This window comes from Salmo salar, chromosome 09 (assembly GCF_965601325.2).
Source record: "Salmo salar chromosome 09, fSalSal1, whole genome shotgun sequence".
In the NCBI taxonomy this organism is placed as follows: Eukaryota; Metazoa; Chordata; class Actinopteri; order Salmoniformes; family Salmonidae; genus Salmo; species Salmo salar.
The window spans coordinates 26,795,776-26,820,430 of record NC_138299.1 but is presented as its reverse complement, the minus strand read 5'-3'; the positions used below and the strand labels follow the sequence as shown (position 1 = coordinate 26,820,430).

General features: G+C 41.9%; 1 protein-coding gene across 1 annotated transcript in view; it reads left to right on the top strand.

Moving 5' to 3' along the window:
* Nucleotides 1–22,599, top strand: part of LOC106610939 (leucine-rich repeat and immunoglobulin-like domain-containing nogo receptor-interacting protein 2) — a 32,908-nt gene extending 10,309 nt beyond the window's left edge. Inside the window, exon 2 of the mRNA XM_014210626.3 lies at nucleotides 19,367–22,599. Within this exon, the coding sequence (XP_014066101.2) occupies nucleotides 19,438–21,273 (1,836 nt within the window). The 5' untranslated portion in view covers nucleotides 19,367–19,437 and the 3' untranslated portion in view covers nucleotides 21,274–22,599. The remainder of the gene's footprint in view (nucleotides 1–19,366) is intronic.
* The last annotated feature ends 2,056 nt before the right edge of the window (nucleotides 22,600–24,655 follow it).

The window sequence follows — 24,655 nt, the reverse complement described above, 5'->3', positions numbered from 1 at the left end:
TGTTTTTTTTTAAAGAATGACGACACTAGTCTGTTCCAGAGACTTTTCATGCCCTATAATCCCTGTGACCTATTTCATTTTACTTGCTGTTTATTTGATCCAAGGGCCATATCAGGAAATAACGTTTCTTTAAACCACCTGTATGTAACGATGAATACATTATAAACCAACCCTTGAAATCCTATTGTTGACTTGTTGTTGATATAAAAATTAGACAAACTCCACGTAAATTCACTGAACTAGCTACGTTGATGCAATGCGATTAGGTTGATAAAGTAAGTTGTAATAACACGGAAACAAATTTGACCACTTTTTGCCCAGAGGCAAGGTCCCTGTTGCACATCACCACCGTTTACTGTTATATAGGTGCTGCCCGAGAGAGGTTTTCCCCCCAAACTCTCTGCAAACAGAATAAATATTCAATGTTTCTCATTATTCTCCAAGCTGATTAATCTGAGGTAAAATTTGGGTCCATGGAATACTGGAGAGAGATGAGAGGAAAAAAATGATGAGAAAATGAAATATTTGGAGTGTTGACTGAATTCAGAGTTACTGTTGGGAGAGAGAACGAGTTTTGGGGACAGTGGGGTAGAGTAAATCTGTGGAAAGTGAGTATTTGACAAGCAAGTACAGGGAGAAGGCTTTGAGAGGGAGTTTTGGCAGAACACATTTATGAGCATTGCATTGCAGTAATGAGCAGAGTGAGCTGGAAGCCACTGTTGAGACAGTGAGAATTTGAAGAGGGAGTGTTGCAAGTGTGTTACTTTTCCCTATTCTTGTGAAATGTGTTAGCATTCCTTGTCACTTGGATTGTCAGCTGCTTTGGGGATTAATCAGATGCTGGTATGCTAATATGTATCCACTGCAGTGTTGTGTGACTTTTCCCCAATCTAAAGGTTTATAGTGCCCAGCACACCCTTAAAGGGATAGTTCACTTTACTTGTAAATTATACTTAACTTGGGGCTGGTAGTGGTTTAGAAAAAAAGACGAATAGAAAAACAGAAAAAAACGCTTTATTTTAATGTATCAAAACACTTTATTTGGGGGTCATAAAGCCCACATAACACTGTCATAATAATTACATAATAGATGACAGATGATGGTCATGGCAGCTGGTGCCGTATAACAACTGTGCTTGTCACATCTCAATCCCTTTTCTTTCACACCTCTTAACATTTTTATTCTTGGATCATTCGCATTAAACACAATTCTGTGGAGAGAGAGAGAGATGACTGAGTCATTGCAAAAGACGACCAACGTGATAGAACTCATAACAGACCCTAGCCAACTTTTTGAATAATCACTAGGTGACTTAATTTACCATCTTCCAAAACTTAATCAGGAGGAACTAATTAGGCGCTAGATTACTTTATAACATGACTACAAATACTGTACATGGCGAACGAGATGGCTACCACAGTTAATGCTTATTATATTTTTATGAATCCTATTTACCATGCAAATCTACATCTTGTGAATACCAGATATATTTGGCAAGCAACAAGGCATAGTAATTTGATCATATTACAGTAAATGAAACAGACGCACTCACTGTAAAGCAAACAGTTATTTTTCAGGCACAGTGAAACAAGGCTTGTTTTCTGGCTTGCTGGTGGAAATCTGGATCTTTGGTAATTGGTGTTTTTTCTTTAGCTTAAGGCACACATTTACAGTGACAGTCAGATGCAGTAATAGTTTATGAAAGCATAAGAGAAAGGACAATATGAAAAGATCAGATCTGAGCCAGAACTGTTATGATTCAGGTTGGCACAATAGGTTGAAAAGGGCAGAGTTGGGTAGGTTACTTTCTAAATGTAATCTGTTAGTTACAGGTTACCTGTCCAAAATTGTAATCAGTAATGTAACTTTGGATTACCCAAACTCCGTAATTTCTTTCCCCTTGAGAGGCATTAGAAGAAGACAAAAATGTATGTTACCAATTAAACAACATCTAGTACAGGATAAATCAAAGTAAAAGTTTACATAGCTGGCCATATATGGATGTTACATTTTACTTTATGGGTTGGTTATGTAGGTGTCTTCTAACCCATCGCTTTCTACTACATATAATAATATGATTAAATTATCTTTACATTAAAAACCAAAGTCTGTCAGAATTCCACTCATTCCAATAAATGTTATGCCCCTTGATCTTCAAGAATAGGACTTGGAAATATATAAATATAGATTAGTCAAATTGTTTTACCTGAGCATAACCCCAAAACTAAGGACTTATTAGCCAGTCATACTCTGTCGTTTATGATTTTGTTGTCATGGAGGACTGATTGGGCTCATTGAGTTGAAAAATAAATGCTGTGCTCATGGAATGCCATGCTTTGAGCATGACCTCAAAGTCCTATTTACATTGAAAAATGAATGCCATATGCTGCATTTGCTATAGGCCTATTGTTTACCTTTTTGTTAGTGACACTTTGACATCTTGATAATATGCAGCTGTTTAAAGGGCAAATCCACAGATGAAACAATCACAAAATGGACACCCCGCCTCTGTTTTGGTAAAAGCTGAGTGATGGGCCTGGAGAAATGTAACCACTCTCAGATTAATAGACAGCTATTAATGGACTGACCATCCAAGATATCAAAATTGTTTTAACCATGTTATGAGGCTATACAGTGTTTACATTTACAATGTTTACAAACATGGGAGTAAAACAAGCTTATATTTTGGGTTCTCATGGAGTGTGACAGTTGAACTAAACTCATGAGGCATTTAGAAGTTAATTTCTTCAAGAATCAATGGATATACAGTATCAGTCAAAAGTGTGGACACCTACTCATTCAAGGGTTTTTGCGACTTTACTTGAAGAAAAAATATGTTTCTTTGCAGCGATTCGACCATGAATGCCTGATTCACCCATTCTCCGATGAACAGTTGATGTTGAGATGTTGACTGACCTTCATGTCTTGAAGTAATGATGGACTGTCATTTCTCTTTGCTTATTTGAGCTGATCTTGCCATAATATGGACTTGGTCTTTTCCAAAATAGGGCTATCTTCTGTTTACCAACCCTACCTTGTCACAACACAAGTGATTGGCTCATACACATTTAGGGAAAGAAATTCCACAAATTAACTTTTAACAATGCACACCTGTTAATTGAAATGCATTCCAGGTGACCACCTCAGGAAGCTGGTTGAGAGAATGCCAAGCGTATGCAAAGCTGTCATCAAGGCAAAGGGTAGCTAGTTTGAAGAATCACAGATATACAATATATTTTGATTTGTTTAACACTTTTTTGGTTACTACATGATTCCATATGTGTTATTTCATGTCCACTATTATCCTACAATGTAGAAAATAGTAAAAAATGAAGAAAAAGCCTGGAGTGAGTAGCTGTGTCTAAACGTTTAACTGGTACTATATTTATAATTTATTAATCCAAAAATGGATGTAGCAACTACAGATTGCCGCTTTTAAATCCATCAAAAGTGTGCGAGTTTTAGCATGTATCCATTAGGCCTATGGATTTTTTTTATCAGCATTAATTAGATTGATTAATAAAAGCCTCACTTTTATTCCATAGGTTGGCATCCGCACTATGCAGCTGTTGCAAGAGTGCATTGTTCACTGGCTGTCCACTGGTTTCAAAAACAATGATTGATAGGCAGCTTAAACTTCTTGAATTCAACCATTATTGGGCTCAAATACATATTTAGATGTGTGGACAGCCATCCACAATCCGTAAGGTGCAAATAGCTAAATTAGAGAGCAGCAGTGTGATTCACATCAATGCGCTATGTAGATATCAATAATAAGTGATGGCCATATCGCCGTAGACTACACCACTGTGTCATCCTTAACTTCAAGTGTTTATTCAAGTTGGATAATCTTTGGATGCCGACAGCAGTCGCACCATTGGAAGACATAGTTTGGACTGGAGCCTACAAATCTATTTTCCCGCGATCCATCAAACACATTTGGTGTGTCATCATAGTGTTATCTGACTTGTGGTCAAACTTGCTCAGGTGGACAAATCTAAACTTGCAGCTTTTTTCAATGCTGATTTGAATGTCATTGAGAACAGAGAAGTGTCAGATTTTTTTTTCCCGCAAACATCCTTTCTGAATTTAAAAGTAATCATCGGCGTAATCAAGTCTTTCAAAAGTATCTGTAATCTGATTACAATATTTTGGTGGGTAACGGATTACAGCTACCGTTTTTTTGTAATCCCTTACATGTAATCCGTTACTCCCCAACCCTGGAAAAGAGTTTAGGGATTCTTTATTTAAACGTCTTGCTTCAGTTTTACATCAGTCACACCTGTAGGCCAATAACATACAGTAAGGCTAAATCCTAGTGCCAAGTTCCATAACAGCTTTACAGAATATTGTGGGCATTCATCCACTTCAAGTGAAGTGGAACTGAAACATTTATCTTAAAGTTGTGTATTACCCTGCCAAGCAGTGACAGAGAAATGACAGAAGCGGTGGTCTTTCTCCACTCCATGTGGTTTTCACACAGAGAATAATGGAAGCCAGTCAGGACAAATTCTGTGACTAACAGTATAACCTGCTAATCCCTTGGTATGATTTGATGACGGGAGAGTGTTAATCCTTTGATATGATTCAGTGCCAGTGAGGACTGCTTAATCCCTTGGCATGAGTCTGATGGAAGAGGAAGGGATGCTAACTGGCTCTTCAGGAATAAAACAAGAGCATGCCGGGAAGCAGGGCCAGTCGCTCCAAAGGACTTCCTGTTGTTATCTGGTAGCCATTGTGACAATTCAAAGGAGGGTTGTCAGCATCTTCTGTAGTTCTTTCAGGTGAAAAGTAATGCTTGAATGGCCCAGTGCAGTCAAAATTTTTATTTTCCTGTGTTTTTATACATATTTCCACACTATGAGTTTGGAATAATACTGTGAAAATTATGATAATGCCATTAGAGCTGTTTGAAAAGACTGCCTGAAATATCAGCCTGTTTTGTTAGGATGGTTTTGGCCTGCCTGGTGACATCACCAGGCAGTAAATTAGTTAATAGACCAATAAGAAAGAGAGTTCCAAACCTTTCTGCCAATAACAGCTAGTTTTCAGTTTTCCACCCCCCACTCAGACCACTCCCAGACATGCTCTTTACTAAGCTATTTTTGTTTATTTTTGACCATTTTGATTTAAAATAATCACAGTAAGGTACTTCATTGTTACCAGAAATGATTTAATATTGAGATAAAAACAGCTGCATTGGAACTTCAATGAATCTCAATCCAACATTTTGATCAAAAGATGAATATCATAAGGTGAATGCACCAATTTGTAAGTCGCTCTGGATAAGAGCGTCTGCTAAATGACGTAAATGTAAATATCCATGGATTTTACATGAATGACGTGCTGAAATAGCTTTTTCAAGCCTTCATGACAGTGAAATAGACTACATGGAATAATGCATTTAATGGATGTCATTATTTATTCATTCATAGATTCATTCAATCTACATTATGTCAAGGCTGTGGGTAACTGGTGAAAGGAGTCAGGCGCAGGAGAGCTGAGATGCATGGACAAGGTATTTAATACAGGATAACACCAGTATAAACACAATACTACGGTGCGGGAAAAATACCGGTACCACGAAATAAACGGGCGTAATAACAAAACCCGGCAACAAAATACCAGCCGTCAGTAACCGCCTGAACAATAGAACAAACACACACACAAACATGGGGGAAACCAGAGGGTTAAATAATGAACATGTAATGGGGGAATTGAAACCAGGTGTGTAGAAAACAAAGACAAAACAAATGGAAAATGAAAAGTGGATCGGCGATGGCTAGAAGGCCGGTGACGTCGACCGCCGAGCGCCGCTCCAACAAGGAGAGGGACCGACTCCGGCGGAGGTCGTGACACATTCACCATCAGAGAGTCATATTTTGATATACAAATATAACTTGGTTTGTGGAATCACTGCACTCAAGACATTCACAGCCAGGCATTTTACATTTATGACGAGTTGGAAATTCGAAAGGCACTCGCACATCTGAGCTATCTTTTTTGCAGATGCATGGTAACATTTGAATAAAATTTGTGAAAAAAAGGAACCCGGATGAGGAGTTGGAACAATGAATATTGGATGAACAAGCCATGACATATTTCCCGCTGTTTTACGGCTCTGGCAAGCTTCCCTTGTTCTCATTTACTCTGAAATCCACTGTTGAATCTCATAACCGAGAACTTGGGTGGTCAATATTTTGGATCAATATGGTATATGGCACCACATAACTGCAACATCCTTCCACGTGGGCATTACAAATGTTTCCCCAGAGATTTGTGGGAACCATAAAATGTTTACAACAAGGAGAGAGTGCACTTTATTAAATAGTTGTTTTATTTGTTATGGCCTCTGGATAGAGGCTGACACTTAACCTTTGAAATGGTCCCTTTCTGTCATCTTTCTGTGTCAGTTTATGTTGACAGTTGCAGACACAAAGCCTTTAAGAAGGCAAAATATTACCACATTTCACTGCTGTTTCAGGCTGCAAATGGCAATATTCATAAAAGTTAACCATCATGTTAGGACTTTTACATCCTTTATAGTGCTGTGTCATGCTACATAGCTCTGTTAACAGTGTATGAATCAATACTCTGTGTTTTATATAGAAAGGTGGAAAAACTTTTGGTGTGAGTCTTTTTTAAGAAGAGCCTCAAGTGGGTTAGAAAGAAAGTGGGCTCTATGAAACAGTGGCGGTATACACCATGAAAAATGGATGAGTTCTACCATCTGAGACTAAAATTAGAGCGAAACCTAATACGCAGTGTCCTTCAAGTCACACTTGATTTACAAACAAGGAAATAAATCTGGCATTCAACAGAACATCCGGACAAGATCGGTGGGAAAAATGTAATGCCAGTCGACACACCATGGAAAATGTTTTATTTTCCTGTTGCTGGACCCTAAGAAAAAACACAATCTTTCCAACCATACATTACACACAGCCTGGTTTATTTTATAATTATCATAATCGCTCTCTGGAGAGAATACAAATAGCAAAACTATCGTGCAAGCTCCCTGTATGATCTACTGCATGACATAATTACTTGCATCAAGTAATACAGGTGGTTATGTCACAGTATACCCCATGTCAACATGTGCTGGTAGACTAAGCATCCCTGAGCACTTTTGCAGTGCTTATGTCTGTTTAATGCATTGCTTGCTTTTGAGCATGAAGTTCCCTTTTAAGGAAATTTGCTCAAAACCCTTATTCACCCATCCACTCAAGAAAACAACAACAGACAAATATTTGCTTTGTGTTTTTGAATCGAAAAACTTATAAGCCGTCTGCAACAGACCTTGTATATTCTACAGGGCTGTAGGAGAGAGAGAGGCTGTTGAGTTGATTGTTCTACAACACAATGCTTGAGAGCAGGCAGGTCCAGTGTTGCAGAAAGGAGCTGTTTAATTGTTGCGAATGCACAAGCACTAATTAGCACAGAAGCGTACAGATTAACTGTAAAATCTCAGCAGCGCTATGATAACCGGGATGACATTTGGTATTTATTAGGATCCCCATTAGCCGCTACAAAAGCATCAGCTTCTCTTCCTGGGGTCCACATGAAACATGCTCTGCTATTCTTGGGTACTGGAAAGACCTTTGCCTCCCTCCATGTCTTCTAGGCTTAAATTGAAGATGTGGCAAACAGGAGTCACAATGTATTCTGCTACCAACCTCAGAAATTTACCATCCAGGTTGTCGATTAGTCCTTATTTATAGATAGCAAAAATAAATTCACCTCTTCCACACCCACTTTGTGGAACTCAAAACTACAGTGCTTGTCTTTCATTATTTGGTTCATTATGCATGAATATTAACTCTCAACATTTTGTTTTCTGCATGTCATACCTAAGTTTGCTAATCTTGTCAACAAAAAAGTGATTAAAGTGGTTGGCAATATCAAAGGGTTTTGTTATGAACAAGCCATCTGCCTCTGAAAGATGGAGCTGAGTTTGCATTCTTGCCTAGAATTCATTTAAAGTACTCCAGAGCTTCTTTATATAATTTATCTTTGTTCCATAGTATAGTCTTTTTTTTGTTTAGTTACATAATTGTGCACTCTGCAGGACATTTAAATTGATGTTTGCAATTTCCGAAGCAAAAATTACAGTATGCCTGAAATGTGGTCTCATATGCACACAAGCAAAGTACCTATATATAGTTGAAGTCGGAAGATTACATACACCTTAGCCAAATAAATTTAAACTCAGTTTTTCACAATTCCTGACATTTAATCCTAGTAAAAATTCTCTGTCTTAGGTCAGTTAGGATCACCACTTTATTTTAAGAATGTCAAACGTGTCACGACTTCCGCCGAAGTTGGTCCCTCTCCTTGTTCGGGCGGCGTTCGGCAGTCAACGTCACCGGCCTTCTAGCCATCGCCGATCCATTTTTCATTTTCCATTGGTTTTGTCTTGTCTTCCATCACACCTGGTTCCAATTCCATCAATTACATGTTGTGTATTTAACCCTCTGTTCCCCCCCCATGTCCATGTCCTTGTCCGTAATTGTTTGTTGTAGTGCTTGTGCACGGTATGCTGGTAGTTACTGGGTTTTGTTTGACCCATTTATTGTATTATTCTGTTGACGGTGGTTTATGGTTATTAAACACAACCGTTGTAAATCAGTTTCCGCTCTCCTGCGCCTGACTTCTCTGTCGCCCGTAGCATCGCATTACAGAATTACAGACCAATACTATGGAGTCAGCAGGAGCAGGTACCCCGGTTATAGGGGTGGAGGAGTGCGTCCGGGAGCACGCAGCAATGCTCCAACATCTTGGCACCGCCATGGACCGCGTTGCCCAGACAATGGACCGCTGGGAGAGACAGGGAGTTCTTCCAGCGCCTCCACCAGCACAACCGGGGTCTCCACTGAGCGACCCTCTTCATCCTGGTCCAAGTGGGATTCGTCTCTCCCTGCCCCAGGAATACGATGGGAAGGCTGCGAACTGCCAGGGGTTCCTTCTACAACTGGACCTATACCTGGCCACCGTCCACCCGGCTTCGTCGGGCCGTGAGAGGGTGTCCGCCCTCGTCTCGTGCCTCACTGGGAAAGCCCTGGAGTGGGCCAACGCCATGTGGAGAGAGGGAAGTTACAACCCTTACCCGTTCCACAACGGCCGTGGTCGCACCTGTCGGTGGACTTCCTGACGGATCTTCCTCCCTAACACCACGATCCTGGTTGCTGTGGATCGGTTTTCTAAGTCCTGCCGTCTCCTCCCATTGCCCAGTCTCCCTACGGCCCTACAGACTGCGGAGGCCTTGTTTACACACGTCTTCTGGCATTACGGGGTGCCTGAGGATATAGTGTCTGATCGGGGTCCCCAGTTCACGTCTAGGGTCCGGAAGGCATTCATGGAACATCTGGGGCTCTCGATCAGCCTTACTTCAGGGTTTCACCCCGAGAGTAATGGGCAGGTGGAGAGAGTGAACCAGGATGTGTGTAGGTTTCTGTGGTCCTATAGCCAGGACGGGCCGGGGGAGTGGGCGGCGTTCGTGCCCTGGGCCGAGATGGCCCAGAACTCGCTCCGCCACTCCTCCACTAACCTCTCTCCCATCCAGTGCGTTCTGGGGTACCACCTGGTTTTGGCCCCTTGGCATCAGAGTCAGACCGAGGTTCCTGCAGTGGACGACTGGCTCAGGCGCGCGGAGGAGACATGGGAAACCGTCCGTGTCCACCTTCAGCAGGCCGTGACGCGCCAAAAGAAGAACGCAGATTGCCACCGCAGTGAGACCCCGGTGTTTGCACCAGGGTTTGCAACTGCACATGGGGACAAAGATCGTACTTTTTGGAGAAATGTCCTCTGGTCTGATGAAACAAAAATAGAACTGTTTGGCCATAATGACCATCGTTATGTTTGGAGGAAAAAGGGGAGGCTTGCAAGCCGAAGAACACCATCCCAAACGTGAAGCACGGGGGTGGCAGCATCATGTTGTGGGTTGTGCTTTGCTGCAGGAGGGACTGGTGCACTTTACAAAATAGATGGCATCATGAGGGAGGAAATTTATGTGGATATATTGAAGCAACATCTCAAGACATCAGTCAGGAAGTTAAAGCTTCCAAATACTAATTGGGTGTATGTAAACTTCTGACCCACAGGGAATGTGATGAAAGATATAAAAGCTGAAATAAATCATTCTCTCTACTTTTATTTATACTTTTATGATCCTACCTGACCTAAGATGGAATGTTTACCAGGATTAAATGTCAGGAATGGTGAAAACTGAGTTTAAATGTATTTGGCTAAGGTGTATGTAAACATCCGACTTATATGTATATATATATATATATACCAACTGTATGTGTGTATATATATATATATATATATATATATATATATATACACATACAGTTGGTATATAAATAACTGTATAAATCAGGGTTTTTATGCTTACATTGTCTCTGCAGAATATACACTGAGTATACCAAACATTAGGACCCCCCCCCCCCCCCCCCCTTTTGCCCTTAGAACTGCCTCGATTCTTCGAGCATGGACTCTACAAGGTGTTGAAAGCGTTCCACAGGGATGCTGGCCCATGTTGACTCCAATGCTTCCCACAGTTGTGTCATGTTGGCTGGATGTCCTTTGGGTGGTGGACCATTCTTGATTCACGCTGGAAACTGTTGAGTGTGAAAAACCCAGCATTGTTGCAGTTCTTGACACAAACAGGTGCATCTGGCACCCACTAACATACCCTGTTCAAAGGCACTTAAATCTTTTGTCTGGCCCATTCACCCAATGAATTGTACATATACACAATCCATGTTTCAATTGTCTCAAGGCTTAAAAATCCTTCTTTAACCTGTCATCTACACTGATTGAAGTGGATTTACCAAGTGACATCAATAAGGGATCATAGCTTTCACCTGCATTCACCTGGTTAGTCTATCACATGGAAATGTTTTGTATACTCCGTGTATAGTGCATGAATAATAAGTTCCAGTCTTCTAAACAGTTGTTAAATGACCTATCTAAGTACTCAGTAATTGGTAAGTAAACATGTGCAGTTATTCTGCACACACATATGTTTAATCTATTCTACAGTAGGTGAATACAAAATATTATGTCGAGCAATTATTGTGTCTAGCCCAATGATGTCTCACTCCGTCAGCCAGGCAAATGTGTGTTATCATGCAGAACATGTTATGGGTTGTGCTCACGTCGCTGCGCTAAAATGCATACATGTGAACTCACTCATGTGCAATAATCTCATTACACATGCCACTATTATGGTAGGAAATTAACTAAATGGAACCATTGGGCTTAACTTAATATTAAGAGACAGTACTGTTGTATAAATATTGTGTGCTCTGCAGTACATGGCCACAATAATTGTTTAAGGCAAATACATTTTATTTTTTGAAATTATAGCAAAAGCCAGAGGTAACCAACTAGGAAAGCTGTTCATAGCTACAATTGAGACTAGAGCTATATATTGGACCTCAGTTTTACTGAGTCAAAGATAGACTTAGCGATATGACATCATTCATGGGATCAGTGGCGTAAAGTTCTTAAGTAAAAATACTTGAAAGTACTAATTAAGTCGTTTTTTTGGGTATCTTTACTTAACTATATATATTTTTATTTCACTACATTCCTAAAGAAAATGATGTACTTTTTACTCCATACATTTTCCCTGAAACCCAAAAGTACTTGTTACATTTTGAATGCTTAGCAGGACCGGAAAATGGTCAAATTCACATACTTATCAAGAGAGCATCCTGGTCATCCCTACTGCCGTTGATCTGGCGGACTCACTAAACACATGCTTTGTTTGTAAATTATGTCTGAGTGTTGGAGCATGTCCCTGTAAATTAAACAAAACAGAAAATGGTGCAGTCTAGTTTGCTTAATATAAGGAATGTGAAATGATTTATACTTTTACTTTAACTTTTGATACGTAAGTATATTTAAAGCCAAATACTTTTAGACTTTTACTCAAGTTGGATTTTACTGGGTGACTTTCCCTTTTACTTAAGTCATTTTCTATTAAGGTATCTTTACTTTTACTCAAGTATGACAATTGGGTACTTTTTCCACCACTGAATGGGATGAACAAAAACAAACTTCAAATCTGCCAAGATGGTTGCTATTGGCTTTTCCAGATTTGCATCCTCTCTTGAGGCATGTCCAAAATGGGAAGAGCTAACAGTGTCAGTCTTATCAGATTTAAATTGTATTATTGTAAGCAGGAAGTCGCCCCACTGTGTATGATGATACCACATTGCTGCATATCTTTGAGGCCAGAACTGTAGATACATCACGCAAGGCAGAACATGGGTCTAATAAATACCCTCCAGCAAGTCCCAGGCACATCAATAAAATGAATAATAATCTCCAAAATAATTACTTGTAAATCAATAATTAAGCATGGCTGGTGAACATTCATTCTAATGAACTAATTGGGTTACCTGTGCTATCATGCATTGTGCACTTGTGTCAGAAAACAAACAACACTAATTGGCTGGTCATGTAACTGATCTGGAATTGAGTGGATATGGATTGTTGACTACGGAGAATGGAGATGAAGTTCTGAGAGTATGTCGTATACTGCTTGTATGAACATTGAAACAAATAATAGTGAAACATATCAAAAATGTAAAATTAAACTACACTACCGGTCAAAAGTTTTAGAACACCTACTCATTCAAGGTTTTTTCTTTTCTTTTTACTATTTTCTACATTGTAAAGTAATAGTGAAGACATCAAAACGATGAAATAAATAACACATATGGAATCATGTAGTAACCAAAAAAGTGTTAAATAAGTCAAAATATATTTTATATTTGAGATTCTTCAAATAGCCACCCTTGGCTGAATGGAAGCAAGGCCCCGCTGCAATGTTCCAACATCTAGTTGAAAGCCTTCCCAGAAGAGTAGAGGCTGTTGTAGCAGCAAATAGGGGACCGACTCCATATTAATGCCTGATTTTGGAATGAGATGATCAGGTGTCCAAATACTTTTGTTCATGTAGATTATATGAGTGCACACTCACTGAGATTCTTCAAATAGCCACCCTTTGCCTTGATGACAGCTTTGCACACGCTTGGCATTCTCTCAACCAGCTTCATGAGGTAGTCACCTGGAATGCATTTAAATTAACAGGTGTGCATTGTTAAAAGTTAATTTGTGGAATTTCTTTCTTTAATGTGTTTTGAGCCAATCAGTTGTGTTGTGACAAGGTAGGGTTGGTATACAGAAGATAGCCCTATTTAGTAAAACACCAAGTCCATATTATGGCAAGATCAGCTCAAATAAGCAACGAGAAATGACAGTCCATCATTACTTTAAGACATGAAGATTATTCAATACGGAACATTTCAAAAACTTTGAAAGTTTCTTCAAGTGCAGTTGCAAAAACCATCAAGCGCTATGATGAAACTGGCTCTCATGAGGACCGCCACAGGAATGGAAGATCCAGAGTTACCTCTGCTGCTGTAAGTTCATTAGAGTTACCAGCCTCAGAAATTGCAGCCCAACCAAATGCTTCACAGAGTTACAGTAACAGACACATCTCAACATCCACTGTTCAGAGGAGACTGTGTGAATCAGGCCTTCATGGTCAAATTGCTGCAAAGAAACCACTACTAAAGGACACCAATGAGAAGACGAGACTTGCTTGGGCCAGGAAACATAAGCAATGGACATTAGACTGGTGGAAATTTGTCCTTTGGTCTGGAGTCCAAATATGAGATTTTTGGTTCCAACCGCCGTGTCTTTGTGAGATCTGGGGTGGGTGAACGGATGATCTCCGCATGTGTATTTCCCACCGTAAAGCATGGAGTGGGAGGTATTATGGTGTGGGGGGGCTTTGCTGGTGACACTGTCTGTGATTAATTTAGAATTCAAGGCACACTTAACCAGCATGGCTACCACAGCATTCTGCAGCGATAAGCCATCCCACCTGGTTTGGGCTTAGTGGGACTATAATTTGTTTTTCAACAGGACAATGACCCAACAGGCTGTGTAAGGGCTATTTTACCAAGAAGGAGAGTGATGGAGTGCTGCATCAGATGACCTGGCCCGACCTCAACCAAATTGAGATAGTTTGGGATGAGTTGGACTGCAGAGAGAAGGAAAAGCAGCCAACAAGTGCTCAGCATATGTGGGAACTCCTTCAAGACTGTTAGTGTTAGAAAAGCATTCCAGGTGAAGCTGGTTGAGAGAATGCCAAGCGTGTGCAAAGCTGTCATCAAGGCAAAGGGTGGCTATTTGAAGAATCTTAAATATAAAATATATTAAGATTTGTTTAACACTTTTTTGGTTACTACATGATTCCATATGTGTTATTTCATAGTTTTGATGTCTTCACTATTATTCTACAATGTATAAAATAGTTTAAAAAAATAATGAAAAACCCTTGAATGAGTAGGTGTTCTAAAACTTTTGACCGGTAGTGATAGTGGGCATGATTTGTCTCTGAACAGTAACACAGTCAGTGAGTGTGCACTCATATAATCTACATGAACAACAATATGTGGACACCTGCTTGTCGAACATCTCATTCCAAGTTCGGCCTCCTATTTGCTGCTATAACAGCCACTACTCTTCTGGGAAGGCTTTCAACTAGATGTTGGAATATTGCGGCGGGGACTTGCTTCCATTCAGCCACGAGCATTAGTGAGGTCGGACATTGATGTACAGTGAGGGAAAAAAGTATTTGATCCCCTGCTGATTTTGTACGTTTGCCCACTGACAAAGAAATGATCAGTCTATAATTTTAATGGTAGGTTTATTTGAACAGTGAGAGACAGAATAACAACTAAAAAATCCAGACAAATGCATGTCAAAAATGTTATAAATTGATTTGCATTTTAATGAGGGAAATAAGTATTTGACCCCTCTCAATCAGAAAGATTTTTGGCTCCCAGGTGTCTTTTATACAGGTAACGAGCTGAAATTAGGAGCACACTCTTAAAGGGAGTGCTCCTAATCTCAGCTTGTTACCTGTATAAAAGACACCTGTCCACAGAAGCAATCAATCAATCAGATTCCAAACTCTCCACCATGGCCAAGACCAAAGAGCTCTCCAAGGATGTCAGGGACAAGATTGTAGACCTACACAAGGCTGGAATGGTTTACAAGACCATCGCCAAGCAGCTTGGTGAGAAGGTGACAACAGTTGGTGCGATTATTCGCAAATGGAAGAAACCCAAAAGAACTGTCAATCTCCCTCGGCCTGGGGCTTCATGCAAGATCTCACCTCGTGGAGTTGCAATGATCATGAGAACGGTGAGGAATCAGCCCAGAACTACACGGGAGGATCTTGTCAATGATCTCAAGGCAGCTGGGACCATAGTCACCAAGAAAACAATTGGTAACACACTACGCCGTGAAGGACTGAAATCCTGCAGCGCCCGCAAGGTCCCCTGCTCAAGAAAGCACATATACATGCCCGTCTGAAGTTTGCCAATAAACATCTGAATGATTCAGAGGACAACTGGGTGAAAGTGTTGTGGTCAGATGAGACCAAAATGGAGCTCTTTGGCATCAACTCAACTCGCTGTGTTTGGAGGAGGAGGAATGCTGCCTATGACCCCAAGAACACCATCCCCACCGTCAAACATGGAGGTGGAAACATTATGCTTTGGGGGTGTTTTTCTGCTAAGGGGACAGGACAACTTCACCGCATCAAAGGGACGATAGACGGGGCCATGTACCGTCAAATCTTGGGTGAGAACCTCCTTCCCTCAGCCAGGGCATTGGAAATGGGTCGGTATTCCAGCATGACAATGACCCAAAACACACGGCCAAGGCAACAAAGGAGTGGCTCAAGAAGATGCACATTAAGGTCCTGGAGTGGCCTAGCCAGTCTCCAGACCTTAATCCCATAGAATATCTGTGGAGGGAGCTGAAAGTTCGAGTTGCCAAACGTCAGCCTCAAAACCTTAATGACTTGGAGAAGATCTACAAAGAGGAGTGGGACAAAATCCCTCCTGAGATGTGTGCAAACCTGATGGCCAACTACAAGAAACGTCTGACCTCTGTGATTGCCAACAAGGGTTTTGCCACCAAGTACTAAGTCATGTTTTGCAGAGGGGTCAAATACTTATTTCCCTCATTAAAATGCAAATCATTTTATAAAATTTTGGACATACGTTTTTCTGGATTTTGTTGTTGTTATTCTGTCTCTCACTGTTCAAATAAACCTACCATTAAAATTATAGACTGATAATTTGTTTGTCAGTGGGCAAATGTACAAAATCAGCAGGGGATCAAATACTTTTTTCCCTCACTGTATGGCGATTAGGTCTGGTTCACAGTCGGCGTTCCAATTCATCCCAAAGGTGTTCAATGGGGTTGAGGTCAGGGCTCTGTGCAGGCCAGTCAAGTTCTTCCACACCGATCTCGACAAACCAATTCTGCATGGACCTCGCTTTGTGCACTGGGGCATTGTCATGCTGAAACAGGAAAGGGCCTTCCCCAAACTGTTACGTCAAAGTTGGAAGCACAGAATAGTCTAGAATGTCATTGTATGCTGTAGCATTAAGATTTCCCTTCACTGGAACTAGGGGGCCTACCCCGAACCATGAAAAGGTGTGATTCATCACTCCAGGGAAGGTGTTTCCACTGCTCCAGAGTCCAATGGTGGCAAGCGTTACACCACTCCAGCCGACGCTTGGCATTGCGCATGGTAATATGCTCAGCCATGGAAACCCATTTCATGAATCTCACGATGAACAGTTATTGTGCTGACGTTGCTTTCAGAGGCAGTTTGGAACTCGTTAGTGAGTGTTGCAACCGAGGACAGATGATTTTTACGTACTTCAACACTCGGCGGTGCCGTTCTGTGAGCTTGTGTAGCCTCCTACTTCGCGGTTGAGCCGTTGTTTCTCCTAGACGTTTCCACTTCACAATAACAGCACTTACAGGTGACCAGGGCAGCTCTAGCAGGACAGAAATTTGATGAACTGACTTGTTGGAAAGGTGGCATCCTATGACAGTGCCACGTTGAAAGTCACTGAGCTCTTCAGTAAGGCCATTCTGCTGCCAATGTTTGTCTATGGAGATTGCATGACTGTGTGCTCGATGTTATACACCTGTCAGCAACGGGTAGCCAAATCCCTCAATTTGAAGGGGTGTCCGCATACTTTTGTGTGTGTATGTATGTATATATATATATATATATATATATATATAGTGTAATATAATTCAGAGTCTAGAAGTATCTGCAGGTTCTTATACAATTCTTTACACTTGTGTTGCTGGAATGAATCACATTATACAACTCCAATGAACTCAGCAAGCAAATTAAGCTTTCATCCAATCTACCACAGGCTTTGCTCTGCCTATATTGCTTTACATATTTCCTGTTATCTTTGTCTGCATTTCTCTCTCTCTCTCTCGCTCACTCTCTCTCTTCCACCGTGACTCATGCGTCTCCCCTTGCCTCTCATTCGCCTGTCAGATTTTCTACAGTTTCACTGCGTCTCTAATCCAATTCTAAACATAATCCCCAAAAGCTCTATATCCTTTGGGTCTGCCCTACTGAATGACTCCTTACCCTTCTCTTCTTACCCAGCCTTCTCAGGTATGTTTTCCACTTTCCAACAAGTCTGGTGGTCCAAAGGGCTCTAACAAATATGGCACAGCTCCAAGGGAGTCAGGATGTGCCAGACCAGACCAAGCACACTGGCATCCTGTTAGAAAGACTGACTAATTGACAAGACATTCTGTACAGACCAATAGATACACCAGCAGTGAGACGTATAGACCAGTAACTTGATAGACTGATAGAGACAGGTAGATGGACAGATCCAGAGACAGACTTAGACTCATTGACAGATTGTCGGAAATACTAATTGGCACACATACACAGTCTCAAGAGAGACAGACAGACAGGTATCCGATAGGTAAAGGCAGACCAATAAGAAGACCCAGACAGACTTGAAGAAAGGTAGATAGATACCCAGAGACCAGCAAAGGGATAGGCAATCAGACAGCTCAACAAATAGCCAGGCAGGCTGACAGTTGAGAGACTGTAAACTTGATGCTTGCAAGTTAATGTAGCAACTATATCAAATATATTCAAATCATGTTTTTTCCTTTATTCTTTTTCATTAATTTGATTGGCAGACCACAAAAAGCGGATGGGAGGGAGGGTTTGTGGTTGCTATGGCAACGGCCTGCACTTTGTTAAAAGGATACATTCCTGGCATCTGATCTGTGTCACGATCGATAAAACACAGCCTGCGGGGAATGGAAAATGGAGAGTATGGGGCTTCTCCCAGGCAATGACGACAAGAGAAAGAGAAAAAAGGAGTGAGGAAGGGGTGTGAAAAATTAGGACCAGAAGATGAGAGAACAGTAGAGAAGCAGCAGCAGATATATAGGGTGGGAAAGGGAGAAGGATGGGAGGGAAGACACCAGAGTGCATTTGTTCAGAGTCGGGGAGAGGGGTGAGTGCTGTGTGTGTGTATGACGTGTGTATGTATGTACTCAGCCCATCTATTTAGGTATTGTTACTCACCTCAGCAGCAGCATATACACATATATCTGTATTTATGCTTACCAACTGCTCACCTCTGCAGTGTTTTGTGCTTGTTTGCAATGATTTGACAATGAGTGTGCTGCTACCAATCCTAAACTGCGTTACAGTGTTTTGCTATATAACCTATGCTTTATTCTTTAAAAAAAATGTGTAACAGGACAGAATAGCCAGAGTATGATCCATAATAGGCAAGGTTAACAGAATACAAAACAGATGCATTCCGGTAAACGTCTCAGACCATCTGCTATGCCAACAACTTGTTGTCTATAGGAGGGGTTTTCTCATCCATCTCTATTTAAAAGTGCGGCTCCTGGGGGAACAGAATTGCCCCTGGGTCAACTCCCGTCTCCCACCTCCTTGCGTCCAATAGGGTTTCTGCCTAGTCTTTATGATATGACCAGGGTCAGTCTTGGCCACAAGCCTTAGAACAACTTGCTCCTTGATTTTTTAACACACTAGATACCGTTCAACCTTTTGCTTACACATTGATTAGTATTTACATTTTGCATCAGCTGTCCCACTCTGTTGCAGCTCAATGTTATTGCCCATTTTCCGTGAAGTGTATTGGTGTTTTAATGCACTTTAAATTAAGTTTGATTTGATAAAAATTTCAGTTTACTTCCTTTGGGCGGAAAGAAATACTGCTGATAAAAGAATAAAAGTGTTGATAGTGTGATAGGAAAGAAAGGGTGAGAAAGGATGGAGAGAGAGCAAGAAATGGAAAATTGAGTGATGCATGGTGGGGGAAAGATAGCATCAGGGCAAAGCTTTGTTGGCAGTAAAGCTTTGTATAACAAACAGTGCTATTTTGCAGGATAATTAATGTTAGGTATTCTAATGCACTCCTCCCTGTGTGTGTTTTTGTGTTGCAGGGCTATACAGTGATGGTGGTCTGCATGGATACGAAGCTGTGTCGTAACAGAGGGCAGCGTGGGTAAAAGTTATGCGGCGCTCCGCCCTGTACCATTGCCACCCTCTTCTGGGTGGGGCTCTGCTGCTACTGCTGGCTAGCTGCGCCATGGGCTGCCCCGCCCGCTGCGATTGCTCCGCCCAGAGCAAGTCAGTCAGCTGCCATCGCAAGCGCCTGCCCACCATCCCTGAGGGCATCCCCATCGAGACCCGGCTTCTGGACCTGAGCAAGAACAAGCTGCGGAGCATCACCCCAGACAACTTCTCCTCCTTCCTACAACTGGAGGATCTGGACCTCAGCGATAACCTGATTGGTGTGGTCGAACCGGGCTCCTTCAAATTTCAGCTCTCCCTGCGCTCGCTGAACTTCCACAGCAACCTCCTTCAGCTGGTCCCTGCCGGCGTGCTCTCCGGCCTGGCCAACCTCACAAGTCTGGACCTCAGCCACAACAGGCTGGTGGTGCTGCTGGACCATGGCTTCCAGGACCTTCGGAGGCTGATGTCCCTGGAGGTAGGCGACAATGAGCTGGTGTTCATCTCCCAGAGAGCCTTCACGGGCCTGCTGAGCCTACAGAGCCTCACCCTGGAGCGCTGCAACCTGACTGTGGTGCCCACTGACGCCCTGGGGCACCTGCACAGCCTGGTGGAACTCCGCCTGCGCCACTTGGGCATCGGCACCCTGAAGCCCTATTCCTTCAAGAGACTTCCACGTCTTCGCCACCTGGAGATCGACTATTGGCCCTGGTTGGAAGTCTTACCCGCTCTGTCACTACACAGCCTCAACCTCACCACGCTCTCTGTCACCAATACCAACTTGTCTTCCTTCCCTGGCCATGCTCTACGCAACCTGCCCTACCTCACGCACCTCAACCTGTCCTTCTGCCACATCCAGCGCATCCAGCAAGGGGTGCTAGACCAGCTTCCGCGACTGCAGGAGTTGCACCTGCGAGGAGCTCAACTGGTTTACATTGAACCCCTGGCCTTCCTGGGCCTCCCAGCACTGCATATGTTGGACGTATCCCACAACCAGCTGGACTCAGTGGAGCGAGCTGTGTTCAAGTCCCCTGACAGCCTGCAGACGCTGCTCATGGGGGGGAACCCACTGGTGTGCGACTGCCGGCTCCTATGGCTGCTGAGTGGCCGGAAGCCACCCTTTCTGCAGCTCCCTGACCCCCAGCCCGAGTGCAGTGCCCCTGAGCGCCTCCGTGGGAAACCCCTGCTGGACCTCAAGGAGCCGCTGGTGACACGGTACGTGATCTGCACCAAGCCCCGGATTGGGCCCAACACCACCCAGCTGCTGCTGGCAGATGAGGGGAAGCCTGTTCGGCTCAACTGCATTGCAGACGGGGCTCCTCGGCCTTCCATGGCCTGGGTGACGCCACACAGACAGTATGTCACAGTGAAAAGCACCGGTAGAGTGACGGTCCATACCGACGGCACCCTGGAGATCAAGGCTGCAGAGCTGCACGATAGCGGTGTGTACCTGTGTGTGGCCAGCAATGCGGCGGGCAACGCCAGCCTGTCGGCCTCGCTGGCGGTGAAGAGCCTGGGCATTAGCGACACATCGCTCTACGCCAACAAGATTGGACTCCTGGCGGACTCCAACGGGACCTGGGCCAACGGCACTGTCCTGTACAATATGACAAACCCCATAGACCTGAAGACCATCATCATCTCCACAGCAATGGGCTGCCTGTCCTTCCTGGGCGTGGTCATCTTCTGTTTCCTGCTCCTGTTTGCATGGAGTCGTGGGAAGGGAAGGCACAAGAGCAACTTTGACATGGAGTACGTTCCCCGCAAATCGAACGGGACAGCAGCGGAGGCAACTGAGACAAGCGGGCCCAGACGAGTCAACATGAAAATGATTTAATTTAACAAACGGACCAACTCATATGATAGTAACAAACAACATACAGTGCATCTCATTTGCAAGTATTTCTTTGGTACAGTGGAGTCGTGAAAATGGAAGTGATGTACCGATGTAGTGGTGTTGATATGAAGATGATCTAGTGATTCAGTGGACATGTTGATAGAAAAGTTATCAATGATACTGTGGATGTGTTTATATAAAATGATGTAATCATACAATACACTGGATATAATACTATATAATCCACATATCAATATGACAGTGATGCAGTGATACACCACTGGGCATGTGCTAGTTGGTGATGAAATGACTAATGATGTTGTAGACTCGCGTGACATAAAGGTGAGAAAGGAAGTCTCTTGGAGTGACGGGAGAAGTTGAGATGACAGTGGAGCTATCATCGCTCTGCCATGTCTGGAGTAAATTGTGTCTAATACCCATCTGAGCTGCAGGTGTGAGTGCGTGTGCACGGGCGTGAGTGTATGTGTACTGCCTTTGTTGTGTGACAGGGTAATCATCAAGGATAATAGGGTCCAAAGTTGTTTGATCTGCCTTTGTATTTGTTAATTCATTGTAACAACAGTATTGTCACTGTTCAGTAAAATAACGTATGTTTGTATGCACATGCAAATCCCTCCAAACAATATCCAAGAGACCTGTTGCATATTTTCAACTAGGTCATTGTTTCCCTTTGTACCACCTCAAGATAGGCATAGAGGGATGTTAGCAAATCAACCTTCAACTCAAGGAACATTTATACACACGATATTTACAACTTTAAGTGGGGTTTCAGCTCAAATCACTAGAAAAACACAAGACAACTTCTTGCTGAAGAAATAGTAGCAGCTGAAAATGTTGGTTATTGCTTGGAAAAAGACCACAGGTGATAAAATGTGTATGTTAAATCCCCTTTTATTACCTTATAAATCAATGGCAGATTTTCCTGTCAGCAAATTCCCCTGATGTAACATTTTAAAAAACGGTCAGTGACTAGACTAGACACAATAGCAAAGATTTACTGACCAATGTCCCCCTCGGAACAGGACAAATCTCAGCCCCGTTGAGTTATGGGTTGTATTGTATCCCCTCTTAATTTCTTTATCCCAATGCTTCAAGCTGGCATGTCCTGAGGCCTCCCATGGGCTAAAAGGGCTTTCTTAATTGATGACATTTGAAAGTTGTGGTGTTTTTGTTGAAATGTTTTAACTGTAAAAAAAAAATATATATATATATATATATTAAAGGATGTATTAAGGGCAACTCTTTGTAAATGCAGGGATGTGCGTGTCAATGTGTGATACAATGTTAAAGGTTGTATAAATGTTTTCATATGATAAATTTATGGGTATATTTTCAAACGGAAATAAATCGTAATCATACAGCTTTATGTGGTAATTTTGTCATTTCCAATGTCATATCAGTACTTTTTACTTGTAGTAATTTTTACAATTTTACTTGATGTCTCAAACATTTGTAATAGCAAACCACAGATGTGCAGACTCCTTAGAAAAATGTGAACGAGAAACCAACATGGTGTGTTGTAGCAAGGATATAGATTGGTTGTAGCCTATGACGCAGGCCAAGGAAAGGTGACAAATGGGAATATTTTCATTTCCCACCAGATGTTTATTCAACACTCTTCTTAAACCACACCTACTATACCCGACGAGCCTGCATCTCTCCTGAAAATCTGATAAATGTATCTGCTCCTGATGTCTTCATTCAGCACCCTTCTCTTTACAGAGATCTGTGAAGGGTGCACTTGATGCTATCACGTTAATGGTTAAAAGTAGTTCTATCCTTGGAGTCGGCACACAGGGAATATTCAAGAAGACAAGATCAAAGTCCCACCGATGGGCTTTTATCACTTTTGTTACAGTGGTTTCTCCACAACTTGGGAAAGAAAGAGGGCTCCAGTAAACAATGGGGAGAAAGAAATACCACATGGATAATATTACTCTAATTTCCGTAGGCCATTTCTCTAGATGAAGAGGATTTGGTAATCAGTGCTTTAATGATTGGTGCTAAGCGTGCTTTGCTATCTGGGGAGGAAACATTGTTATTAGCTTTATTTTATGCCTGTGATTAAACTTGGTGTCTACATGGATTATAGCGAGCATATTGTGCCTGCAGTGAAATTAAATCGAAAATAATGCAGGGAAACATTCAAAACCACTTCTTAAAGCTCTTTTATAAAGAGACAGGCCAAATAATATCACCTACAACACTAATGGCATCCATTCTGTTAATTAACCTCTTAGATTTTGACCGCTTCTGGACCGGTTCTGACTGACATTTGTGTGTACAAAGCGCACTGTGAATGCCGTAGGGTCCTGTGCCTTATAATGCCAGAAAGCCTCATCTGTCTGCTCTCCCCTTTCACTCTCCTACTGGAGCTGTATGGAAAGTGTCAGGTTTCACAGCCTACATTTGCATAAGAAGTGACGAGTTGAAAAAATTAATGATTTTTGTTTTTGTTGCTTTTTGGTCTTAATTTAAGTTTTGGGATAGGCAGTGTGGTTAAGGTTAGGTTTAAATCACATTTTAAGAAGATACATTGTAGAAATTTGCGGGGTTTATGGCTGTGATAACTAGTAAAGAACGATTGAGGCCAGCCTGTGAGACGGCATATGAACGGGAACAGTCTAGCGAATCCAGCCATTGTGGTTTCATCTCACTGTGATATTCTCAACCGGGTTTAGAGCTCTCAACATGAAAAAATACCACTTTCTCTTGGTCATAGACGGAAGAAATCACTTACTCATTAAAGCTGAAGTTGTAATGAGCCTGCACACATTTTAATGGTGTCTCTGTGCCACTCAAATAGTGCCAATATTGGTTAATTGTACTGTCACTATGTATTTATTTATTTACAGTTGTAAGAAATCTGAAATCTCATAGTGTTTTATAATTTCATTGCTACTATACAGTACTTGTCAAAAGTTTGGACACACCTACTCATTTAAGGGTTTTTCTTTATTTTTACTATTTTCTACATTGTAGAATAATAGTGAAGACATCAAAACTATGAAATAATACATGTAGTAACCAAAAAAGTGTTGATTTTAGATTCTTCAAAGTAGCCACCCTTTGCCTTGATGACAGCTTTGCACACTCTTGGCATTCTCTCAACCAGCTTCATGAGGTAGTCACCTGGAATGAATTTCAATTAACAGGTGTGCCTTGTTAAAAGTTAATTTGTGGAATTTCTTTCCTTCTTAATGTGTTTGAGCCAATCAGTTGTGCTGTAACAAGGTATGGGTGGTATACAGAAGATAGTCCTATTTGGTAAAAGACCAAGACCATATTATGGCAAGAACAGCTCAAATAACAAAGACAAACGACAGTCCATCATTACTTTAAGACATGAAGGTCAGTCAGT